The 12,763-nt window shown below is 39.4% G+C and overlaps 1 protein-coding gene across 1 annotated transcript in view; it reads right to left on the minus strand.

Annotated features, from left to right (window-relative positions):
• The window catches only part of Slc7a14 (solute carrier family 7 member 14), a 122,412-nt gene that overhangs the window by 23,466 nt on the left and 86,183 nt on the right, over positions 1-12,763 (minus strand). Inside the window, exons 3-4 of the mRNA XM_004834585.3 lie at positions 10,537-10,773; positions 8,832-9,049 (exon numbers count right to left, since the gene is read on the minus strand). Of these exons, the coding sequence (XP_004834642.2) occupies positions 8,832-9,049; positions 10,537-10,773 (455 nt within the window). The remainder of the gene's footprint in view (positions 1-8,831; positions 9,050-10,536; positions 10,774-12,763) is intronic.

The following is a 12,763-nucleotide window of genomic DNA, read 5'->3' on the forward strand; positions in this document are numbered from 1 at the left end:
TTTCCTCTTGTGCTAAATGGAGATAAGAATTTTTATGGCCAAATGAAAATTGGGTCATTGAACACATTTGTATCTTTTTTATTTTTGAAATAAGTGGGAGTATAAAAAAACTAAATAGCTGGCTGTCTCTGTTTTAGGGAACTCATTAACCTTCTTGCACTTTGTTTTCATCCAACAGTTCTTAACCACAATCACAGGCTACGTGGCTTGGTTAAGGCATTTTTGGGAATGTGTGGAAGTACTTTTTTTTTTTTCCAGTACTGGGGATAGAACTCAGGACCTTGCACTTATGAGGCAGGTGTGGGCGCCACTGAGCTAAATTCCCGGCCCATGGAAGTACTTTTGACTGCCATGGAGACATGGGGTGGGAGCTTCCAGAATTTAGTGGAGAGGACTCAGATACTTCTGCACAAGGAAGAATTGCCCTTACAAAATTTATGTTAGTGCCTCTGACAGATCATCTGTGTGGTACCTTCCAGATCTGAAATGATAGAAAAGATTTTCTCATCTTTAGATACTCTATTTCCTTCAAAGGGTAGAAAGAGTAGAGATAGAGTTAGATATTCTGCTCCATATAAGGATTTGAATGACCAAGTTGGGCATGAGGCAGACGGTGAGAGTAAAGCTGGGGAGGTGGCATCTAGTAACATCCAGTGCCATTTGGTATCCAGTGACGTCTGCTGAATGTGTGTCAGCCAGGGGCCTATGCGGCTCCAAGGGTTGCTGGGTCTTCATGTCAGGATGTCAATGAAAATCTTCCATCAAGTAGTGTGTAGCTTTCTTCTAAAGAATTTATTAAAGTTCAACTGAGTCTTCTTCACCTTGGTATCGTCATTAACTGAAAGTAAAATAGGTGTCTCTTTGAATGCTTGGAGACGTCTTTGTAGGAAAAGACATGTGTGTACTGGGTGAGGGGACAAACTGAAAGCTCTATAGGGGTCCAGGAGATAATGTAGATATTTCCCCCCTTTGCCTCATATTCGCTTTATAAATAATTGTGTTCAAAGCCTGTGCCAAACAGGTACTTGTCCAAAAATTTCACTCTTACCTTCCTCACTGACTTCTCCATAAGGAAAAGCCAAAGTATTGTATATACTAGAAAGTGCAAGGTACATCACAAATTGAAGATCTTATCAAACCTTCAAAAAACAACCTTTGCTTATCTGTAAAATGAGCTGGTCTCCTCTACAGCCTCTCCTGACTGATTCTGATACTTTAGTCCCCTAACCTAGGGGTCTTATCCTGGGGATAGTGGCATTGAGGTGGGGGGTGTCTGTCACTTTTTCTGGGAAATAATTACATTTTAATTTTCACTAACCTCTAATGGATATATAAGTCTCATCAGACTGGAAAGGGGTCTATGGCACAAAAAAATTAATAACTCCTGGTCTGTCTAATAAGTCAGGTAGAAAGAACTTCTCTAACACAAGTGGCTCCATCTTCTAAGGGCTACTTTCTGGGAGAGAAGAGAGTCCCCTACTCCCCTCCAGGAAAGCCCTTTGTATCAGGCTATGCAAAGTGTCTTTGGTATCCAGAGAAGGAAAGAAAACAGACCTCACTTTGTCATACAAAGAGATTCCTAGGCTTAGAAATGTGCTTGTTTTACTTGTCAGGGGTCTTCAAGGATGAATAGATGATGGGATTCCAAGCTCACTAAGCTTCATTTAGAACTTGATACAAATATATTACATTGTATTGTGTTGCAGGCCGACCAAAGATAGCCTTGTTTTAAGGCAGATTTCAGAAAGCAGGTCCTGTGTTCTCATCTTTTAAAATTTCTCTTCTCTACCACACACACACTCTCTCTCTCTCTCTCTCTCTCTCTCTCTCTCTCTCTCTCTCTCTCTCTCTCTCTCTCTCTCTCCTCTTGTAAATCATACAGTGACCTGGTAAAACAAACAGGCAGATTAGGGGCAAATCTATTTTTTTGAAAAAGATGAGAAGTCTGTCATCCAGATGATTCGAGGAATAATAGTGACCTGAGGGTGTCTAATCTGAAGAGCAGAAGATCCAATAGAAAACATGGAGGATACCTTCAAATATCTGAAGTACTAGCAGAGTCACAGTTGGAGCAGAGGTGAATCCCAGAGCCACCCATGGAGGCGGGATTGAGTTTTTTAGGAGTGTAGACTTTGTAGACAGTCAAACCTAGGTTGGTTCTGCCACATACTAGCTTTAGCTTGGTGACCTAGCACAAATTTCAAATCTCTTAGAGCTTAAATTTCTTTATTACTAGAATGGAGATAATAATAGCACTTGCCTCATAGAGTTGTTACAAGGCTTATATGAGATAATATAGTAAACTGCAATCACAGAATACAATAGGTGCTCAATAAATATTAGTTTCAATCTCTAGCATTACAATTGCTATTGGTAAATTTTCTAGAGGAGATGAAACTCAAAGTACAAGCTCCTCCTCCATATGCTCCACTTCCTTCTCCACTTCTTATGCTCCTCTTCCTTCACTTAGAACTTGATGTATGTATATTACATGCTGTTGTGTTGCAGGCACTGTGCTTGGTAATGGGGATTCAGTCATAAACAAAAAAGTACTCTGAGCTTGACCTTGGGGGACTTGGAGTTTGGAAAATACTACAAGACCCTAAGTGCAACATTGACTATGGTAATACACTGAACCAAATTTATAGGTACAGTATCTACATTATTTGCAAAACACAAATGCTTCTATTTTCTAAATAAATGAAACAAAGGATTGACAATTATTGATAATAATTAGATGCCAGAAAATCAACTATGATCAAGCTGGAAAAGAGGGGGAATAAGTTTGTAAAAAGGATGCACGCTGGGCTGGGGATTTAGCTCAGTGGTTCCACCATCTGCCTGGCAAGCACAAGGTACTGAGGATTGAATTCCCCCCAAAAAAGAGGATGCACACTATCCTGAATTAGCATATGTAGAACCAGGAAGCAATTATAGTTGAAGGAAGACTGCATAGGTCACAGATAGGTCATCTGGAAGCCCTATTGCACCAAGCAGTCAACAGAATTTAATGCAGATAGTTCAAATGAAATGATGTCCACAAAGGGTCTAGAGGCAGGGATCGGCCAGGGTGAGGGAATCAACTGGGATGTTGGACAGTGACAAACTGATGTCATCTTTCTGCTGAGGAGCCAGGCAGAATGGTGATCTTGGAGTCCAGCAAGAGCTGCAGAGGTAGACAGAGCTGCCCAGGAGGAGCAATGGCCATTGTGGTGCCAGAGAGGAAGGAAGAAATCTCCTGGCCTTGTTTCTTCTAATCTTCTGATTGCCCAATTAGAACTTCCACTGGCTGCACCCAACCAGAAGCAAACAGCAAGGGGTCTTGTAGAGCACAGCCCAGAGCATGAAGCTGTGCAGTGAAGACAATGGAGAAAGAACAGCACACCTATGAAGGTCAAGCACACCCCAATCTAACACAGATTAAACAGATTACTAAAGAGAAGACAAAGTTAGCAAAAGTGATCACCTTTGTACTTGAGTTAGTTTGAATGAGTTTTGTTCCTTGCAACAAATAATAAATACAGAAGAGCCATGAAAGGAAACCACGTATGCATCCCTACCCAAATAATCACTAACTGTCTTCCATGCCACTCTCTCCAGGCTCAGATCTGGTCACTAGTATTTAGGATTAGGATACTTTTACATGTGTGAAAAGATCTGTGTGGTCCCTAGAGATGAGCTTCTGTGAATCTAGCTGGAGGATGAGATGTGTGTGTGTGTCTGTGTGTGCATGTGTGTGAGTACCCATATATGCTTATATGCAAGTGTATGTGTGTTTCTGGGTTCACTGGTAAGGTATCATAACTCTCTCTTTTGATATTTTACATACTTGAAATAGTATTGATTTTTAAATATGATAGCAATGCTAAAATCATTTCCCAAAGTAAACCTTGTGTAGCTGCTCAGCCAGGTGATGCAGAAGGGTCCATCCCTCTAAGAGCTTTGTGGAGGAATGGCCCATGGCTCAGTTACTGGAGGGCCACTCGGTACTTAGCTGTTAAAAGTAGTATCATTAGTGGCCTGCTAATCAGTGTGTGGGGTCTCTAAAAGCTGGCCCCTTGTGCCTTGGTGATATTTGAGAGGCATTAGGATAAGGCAGCCCTCCTACATCCTCTCTTGGCCACCCTGCCAGATGCTTAGGAGATAATTGGGCACTTTTACATAATTTACTCCCAAGGTAATAAGACAAATCTCCAACTTTAATACCACTTTCAACCACCCTGTTACCCCATCTCTATTAGCAGCCTGTCCACAATGACAGTGGAATGTGCTAATAGGTTCCAACAGATGGAGTCAGATGTGAGGAACATGAAAAACAACTTTTCCTTTGTTTGGAGGCTGTCAGAATTTTCCAAGAATACTTGTTTGGACTGTTTTCCTGGGAGCTATTTGTGCACTAGAGTGTCTTATTTGGTTAAAGAAAAACCATAAGATAGCATCAAGAACAAATAACATAAAGGGCACACACATCCAACAATGTTCAGGGCTGAGGAGTTGCAGATGGAAGCAGCGGTTCAGCTGAGGGCCAGAGTTACTTGATATAGGAAAAAATGTTTGTTGTTCTTAAGCTCTTCAAGACCAAAGAAGCATTTGACCCAGAATTCGTAAGTGAGTAAACCATTCCTTAAGGTATTTTCTTTGGAAAGAAATGGATGGAGCAGGGGAAAGAGTAGGTTTGTGAGGGCTCCATTGCCAGAGAACTGATTGTTCATTGACCATTTCAAAGTACTATACTTGAGAATTATATTTAAAGTCATATAATGGTATCCTTATAAACAATTCCCTACATTATGGTTTTCTCTATCCCATTCTATCTGAAGTGATTGGAAAACAAATTGGTTTGGAACTCTGTACTAGTCCCCTAGTCAGCAGTAGGGGTCAGGGTTTCCCTAAGGAGTGAAGAAGTCCGTGCAGCTGCCAAGTGGGAGCATGCTTTTGTTGACATTTGCTAGGTAAGAGTGGGAAATGTGTTTATTACTCTGGTAATGCTTATGAAGGGGTGTCAGTCCTTAAACAACAGGATTTAAATTCACAGTGGCCTTGCTGGACTGAAAAAGTGACCTGGAACCAAAGCTGAGAAGGAAGAGGACCAGCTGCTTTCATTAGGGAGGAAATGTACTATGCAAAAATCCAAGGCCAGGCAGAGAGCAGAGAGGATGAATCAGCAACATCACACTGGGCTGTTCTTTGTGCTCAGATGATACATTTAGTCACAGCAACCAGGGCATACAGTTGAGTTTCTTTCAGAATAATGGATTTTACCAAAAATCCAAAATCCTAGTCATGTTCTTTTGGTAGCCAATGACAAAACTACTAATGATTGATGTGGGTTGGAGTGAGACCAGTAGCCAAGGGTGCAAAAACAAGGAAGCAAGCAAACAAACAAACAAGCAAACAAATGATAACTGGTCCCCTGGGTCCAAATGTGATGGATAGTGGAGTAAAATACAGATTTGGAGTCATCCAGGACCAGGAACAAATTTTAGTTGTTACTTCCAGTCTAGATCTGTGATCTTAAATTTTTTAAACATCAGTTACAAGGAGTGATAAAAATATATAGTGGATGTTTAAATTTTAAAAACTGATTACAGTAAAAGACATTGCCATTAGGGCCCCTCTAAATTACTCCTCCTTTCTCCATAGACACTTATCCCATTGTTCATGCCACTTTTTGAAGCTGTTCTTCAAGTCCTTTTGTGTCTTTACAAGAGGTAATAAAAAATACAATGAAAGGTGCTACCATGTGCTATTCAACCAAAAGTCAAGCTCATAAAAATATTATGGTGTGTCTTCATCTACCTTATTCACCAGATCTGGCACCATGCAACTTCTGGGCCTTCCCCAAAGTCAAAATGACCATGAAAGTTGAACTTGTATTTTGGTGTAAAAGTGGAGATACTCATACTTATTTTGCAGGGCTCTTGTGAAGGTTAAAAAAAATGTATATGAAAGAGTTTGTCACAAAGAAAATGTTAAAATATCCTTTTTTTATGCCTAAATTCTAATCTTTTGTTACAAAAGCTAGTGAGAACCCAGGATGCATACATGGGCAGCCCCTAAGGCTAGCTGGATTACACTTTCCTTGCTGAGGTGGACTCTGGTTGAGGAAGGGTGTGTAGTCCTTGAGAAAGGAGGAGCAAACTCCTGAAGAGAATAAAGACCCCCTAAACATGCACCAGGTGAAAGACAAGTCTAACCAACTTGTTCATTCCCTTCAGATTTTGGGAAAGGCATTTATCCATGCTAACTCTTTCTAGTCTTTTTTTAAAAATTAATTTTATTGGTACATTTTAGGTATACAATATAATGACATTCATCATTGGAAATTTGCACCTTTACATAATCTGTCTTGGTTCTTATTTTTTTCCCCATTCCCCTGTAACTCTTTCTAGCCTTTATGGGGGACCTAAATTATAGGAGGAGCCATTAGGAGGATTTTGAAGATTAAATATGAACAGAATAAATAAGACAAATAATTGCAGCTTACGTTGGCTTAATCATATTCCCATTTGAAGATAAGAAAAAAGCTATATTATCTCTTAATGTTCCTTCTAGCTCTTTCTTAGATTCTAAGATTTTATAAAAGTTTAAAGGAAATATAACATGTCAGATTCACTACTTTATTTTTTAAGAAGAATTAGAAGGAAGGGGTCTTCATATCATACATGAAATACTGAATAAAATAGAAAGGGTTTTGGTGTCACACAGGCCTGTGTGAGAATTTCAGCCATAGCACAGAGTGGCTAAGTGAGATCTGCAGGTTACCCAGCCTCTCTGACCCTTGCATTCTCTATTTTCACATTCGAGATAACATCATCTGCTTTAAGGGTTTGCTTTAAAGCAAGATAATATTCATAGAGCACCTACCAGGGTAGTCAGTAAATATTAGTGCCTTCCTCTTGACACTGTAACGATTGCTAACTATAACAATGTGCACAGAAAACGGCCATGATTTTGTTCTTTCTTGCAAGCATTTGATGCAGTTTGTTTTCTCACTTAATAGATGAAAAAGCCCGAAATACTGAAATTAACTGATACCCAAAGTCTTACAGTAAGTCTGTGACCCAATAATTTCTTACATTGTTAAGAAAACACTGAGAACATTTTCATGTGCTACAATAAAAATGTACTTGAGTTCCAAGAAAACATTCTTTCTTCTCACTCTTATAATTTGTTGTTTCTCTTATGTTATAGGAAAGGAACAATTTGTATAATAAGAAAACATAGACGTGGGGATCCAGAATGGGGTCAACAGTGTTTCTTTGTCTCTTCTGATTTTAATCAGTTTCAGTATTTATTCATTTCAGAAGAGAGTTGAGCTTTGTGGTTCTTTGGAATTATTTTGGATAAACAGAAGACTAGATTTTTTTAAAAAAAGCTTAAATAGCTTCCTCACTTATTTCTCTGCATTGAACAGCATGACATAGTTTAGAATAAATGGAAGTTATTTTGAGTGTTCTCCAAGAGAGATTTCAGATCCCTGGACATCTTGGAGGAAAATAAGTCTGAGCAAAAGCCACAAAAGCAAAGCAAGTGGAGTCCTTGGCTTTTCTTCTGCCCCCGGTGTTAGGCAGATTTGCCTGTCTTGGCCTCTGGTGATTCACTCATTTGTTAAATGGGGGGATAGGACCGGGGGACCTCTCAGATCCCTGCCAGCTGAAAATTCTCTAATTTATGTACTACTGTCACAAAAAATGGCTGGTGATTTTTACTGATAAACCCATAAAATAAGCATTTTTAGTCATACCAGAGAAATAAACCAGGCAAACTTCAAATCACTTGTAAATATAAAGAATTTGCCACTCTGACCTTCCCATTTTTCTTTTTCTTTGTGATGCTGAGGATTGAACCCAGGGCTCGCTTTTACTAGGTAAATGCTTCTACCACTGCATTATATATATATATATCCCAGGCTCCCTCACCCCCACTCCAATTTTATCTTGAGACAAGGTATTGCTAAATTGCTTAGGATGGCCTCAAACATGTGATCCTCCTGCCTTAGCCTCCGAAGTAGCTGGGATTACAGGAATGTGCCACTGTGCCTGGTACCATTTTTCATTAGCATAATCCATACCACAACATATCCACATATGGGGATAAGATCTGAAAATGTTCTTTTGATGCAGGACACTCACTCTCTTGCCAAACCCAAGATCAAATTAAATAAACTTCTGTGCTGTGAATGACACTTGGAATAGGATTTCTAACCAGCACTGATTGAGTCTGCTCAACTCCAGCAAGACTCTCCACCTGGGATCAAATGCTTGGCTTAAAAACTGTTCTTTCCCTAGTTTCACACCCAGGCAAAACTCATCTCTTCCTGCTGTCTGTCCACTCCCTGGCTTCCTACACTGCCTGGTCTATTTATGTACCTGCCAGATGCTCTTTGGAGGCTACAGAGAAACTCTGAAACGGAGCTGTTCTTGTATGGGCTTTGGGTCTCTATCCTGCCACTTACACTGTGTGCTTAATGGTAATTCATTTGACCTCTTTGAGTTTTTTCATTTTTGAGAAAAAAGTGTAAATATTTTCCTCCTAAGGTTATTCTGATCAATTAAATTTGATTTTACATTTAAAGTACTTGACACAGTGTTAGACCTTCTGCAAAGGCCACACCATGGAATCTATAACTGTAATTCATATAAAATAAGATCTCAACAAATGCTTGTGAAACAAGTAAATTTAAAAAATGAGATCCTCTTTTTCAGTTAAATCCAGATTCAAATGATGAAGATTATGGGACAGAGTAGTACCTTAAAAATCTGTGTTAGGTAGTGGCAAGGCAGAGACACAGTGTGTGACAGGTACACCAGGCTTTAAGATGAACTCACCCCGGACCAGCCATGGGGCAAGAACTGGCCCTCAGCCCAATATTTCCCATTGATGAAGAAGAGGCCTGCGATCATGATGAACACCCATACTGCCAGATTCAGCACGTTGAGGACGTTGTTGAAGCCCACGGAGTTCTTCACTCCCAGAGCAACAATGATGGTCACAATGACTGCAATCAGTAGAGCCAGAAGGTCTGGGTATGATTCTTCACCTTTCCCTAGAGGAGAAGGGCACGATTTAGTGCAAACGCCTGATTTCATCTCAATGTATCTTCCCTCAGTTCTGCCCCTCAGAGCAGTGGTCAGTCTGTCAGATAGGACAAAGAGCTCTTGTGTGTGTGTGTGTGTGTGTGTTTGTGTGTGTGTGTGTGTGTGTGTGTATGTGTGTGCACAAGGAGATATAAGTGTCTATTTGAAAACAGGCAGGTTTGGTAGATAAGTAAGAAGACCTGATATTTTGGACCAAAAGTTGGGATATGTGATGTGACAATTACAGCAGCCCCTGGGGGAGCATGGCACAGAGCATTTGAAGCCTGGATTGTTTTGGGATATTCAAGATGTATACATAGGTCCAACATGTCCTTTGAAAATGATTTTAGCTTCAATAAATGTTAATTTCATGGTCACAGCCACAAAATCATTCCTTGGAATTTCTGAGGAAAGTGCCAAAGCTTCCTCAGCCATAGGTTGACTTCTCATGAACATGAAGGGATACACCAGACATCAGAATGGAAAGTGAGTGGAAAGGGTCAGATGGGGCCTGAGGTGCCCTGGCAGTTTTAGATGGGCTTCTGATTGTTTAGCGGTCAGTCAGTTGCATTACCTGTCCTTGACCTCTGCTAATCGAGAATCCATTTTGTTCCTTAAATTTTTTTTAATTTAAAAGCTACCTCCTGCTTATTTATAAAAATTTGAAAAAAATTCTGATGAAACCACTGGAGAAGTTTCTTCCAGTTCTTTTTCCTGCATTGGCTTTATTTTTATATAGTTATCCAGATGGTATGTGCACAGAATAGTTTGTATCCTTTGATACATGATATTATGTTAAAACATATTTCATGTTATTATATTGTTTTCCTTAATCATCCTTTTAGTTGCTAGATACATACTATATACCATAATTTACTTAATTATTTTCCACAATGAAGAATATTTAGGCTGTTTCTAATTTGTTTTATTACAAGTTGAGCATCTGTAATCTGAAAATCTGAAATCTGAAATGCTCCAGAATCTGAAATATTTTTGCTTGGAGACATGAGGCCACCAGTAAAAAGAACCTATACTTTGAAATTCTGTTTCATGCACAAATATATTAAAATGTTGAATGAAATGATCTCCAGGATATGTGTATAAGGAGTATATGAAACATAAATGAATTTTTGTTTAGATTTGGGTCCCATGTCCAAATCTCATTATGTATAGGTGAATATTTCCAATTCTGAAAACATCCAAAACTCAAAAAAACTTCTGATCTCAAGCACTCCAGATAAACCTCTTTAAATAAGGCAGTGATGAACAGTTTTTTGTATAATGTTTTGTATAACGCTTCCATGAAAATTAGAATAATTTCCTTGGGATAAAAAATTCCATTACAGAAACAAAAAGCATCACTCAAGGTTCTCAACATGCTTTGGATTTTTAAAGGTGAGCCCATTCATTTGGTTCAATAAGTTTGCATGTTGGGGAGAGCATGCAGCAGTCTCACCCAGACCATTGAGGGTTCCCACGCTGTCCACCATCCAGTGGCTGATGGTGTGGTTTGCCAGTGAGTCAAACATGCTACTCAGAGCACTGGCACCAGCTGCAGTGCCAATCAGGTACTCTAGGATCAGGTTCCAGCCAATGAAGAATGCCACAAATTCCCCAACAGTGACATAGCTGTAGGTGTAGGCAGATCCTGTGGTCTTGGGGACTCGGACTCCAAACTCTGCATAGCATACTCCTGCAGGGAACAAACACACACAAATGGTGGGCTTTATGAGATGAGCTAGCTTCTTGGTAGGTAACACTCTTGGGTAGAAAATACTGGGAATTTCTGAGCCCTTAGAATAAATACACAAAGTTTTACATAAGTCACGTGCTACTTAATGAGTGTGTTCTGAGAAATACATTAAGCAATTTGTCTCTGTGTGAGCATCATAGAATGCACTTGCAGAAACCTAGATGGAATGCCTGCTACACACTTGAGCTGTATTTGACATAGCCTCTCACTCCAAGGGCAAGATGAATAAAAAAAGTATAAGAGAAAATGATCCAAGCAGGAGATGCAGTAAACCTGAAGTATATGAGGCTGATGCCAGCACAGACAGTGAACTATTTTACAGTAGTCTTTTTTTAATAAGTAGAAGGAGTGCCCTCTAAAGGACCTATAAGTGGTATAGTATAATAAATACATAAGCCAATGACACAATCATCTGTCATCATTATTGACTACTACATACTGTACATAATCCTATGTGCTGTACATTTATATGAATGGGAATGCAGCAGGTTTGTTTACACCAGCATCACCACAAACATCTGAGCAACACGTTGCACTGCAGACATGGCGATGTTATGACAGCTGTGATGGCACTGGTCTGTTGGAGTATTTAGCTCCATTACAATATTATGAGACCACAGTCATGTATGTGTTGTATCATTGAACAAAACATCATTATGTGGCATGTGACTATATATGAAGAAATTCTAAGCCAATTCCAATCACTTTCAACCATATTTTTCCCAAACCTTTTAACCTTAATGCCTAGGAAGGCAATAAGAACTAGTTTTACTGAACTACAGGAACCTGATCTTTATTTAGAAAAATTCTCATTGGTTGTGTGGACTCTGTTGGGTTCCTTAGGTGGCAGATATCCTGAGCGCACATGGGTCTGATTCACTGTGATCTCCACTATGGACCAGGGTTATATTGTGCAATAATATTCTTCTATTTCAGTTTTGATAGGTTATAGATGATGCTCTTCATTTGAAAGTAGTGCTTTAAGCAATCTAAGAAAATTCTTTATTGAATCAAGTAGGTAGATAAAAATGCAAATGTAAATGAGGAATAAGGAAATAAAGAATAATGTATATAATAATAATAAATAATGTAAATAAGGAAAATTAGCATATGCAAAAGATAATTTAACAAACACTTTTAGAGTGTGTGACAGAGTGCTAAATTCTGGAAACAAGAAGGACAAGTAACACATGTCCCTACCTTCAAGGAGAGATATGCCAGGGATTCAGCGCACATGGTAGGTCCAATAAGCTTGACAATGCAGAAGTATATGAGAACAATGAGAACATAGATGTGGGACATATACTCAGCTGGTTTTGAGGTATATGGAAGAATTAATTGGTTAAAGAAGATAGAACATGAGGTAAAGGTATGGAGGGAAGAGAGGATGAAGTATTGGGATGGAAGAGAGTTAGCATGGGGTTGTTAGGAAGAGACTAGGCTGGACAGTTAAGCAAAAGCCATGTGTTTTGCAGAGAAGATTTGGGGTTTCCTTCCACTAGAATCATCCACTGAATTCTAATTTGAGAGGAAAATGGCATTTTAACAAGCTCCCCAAGTAATGCTTATGATTGCTTATATTTGAAAAAATACTTTGATGTGATTAGAGATCAAATAAGAAAGAGATTGAGACTACAGCAAACTCCTGGGAGTTGGCAGTTTCTTCTTTTGGCTAGGAACTCTGGATGTGGGCTAGTGGGTGGGGCAGCCAGTTGGAGGACAGACATAAGACAGCTTGCAGGAAACACACCAGGAGTGGAATGTAGGCGGGAACTCAAAGGAAACTTTACCTTCAGTCCTAATTTTGTTAAGGGCCAACCCTGAGATTCTCTCCTCACAAACCAGGGAACAATAGTTCACTCTTTTGTGGATAAAGAGAGGAGATCTCTTCTCCTTTTGAAGGGAGATATCAATGCCAGGAAGCAAAAAC

This window comes from Heterocephalus glaber, unplaced genomic scaffold (assembly GCF_053883595.1).
Source record: "Heterocephalus glaber isolate CG9 unplaced genomic scaffold, H.glaber_assembly_v1.0 deba00001504, whole genome shotgun sequence".
Lineage (NCBI taxonomy): Eukaryota > Metazoa > Chordata > Mammalia > Rodentia > Bathyergidae > Heterocephalus > Heterocephalus glaber.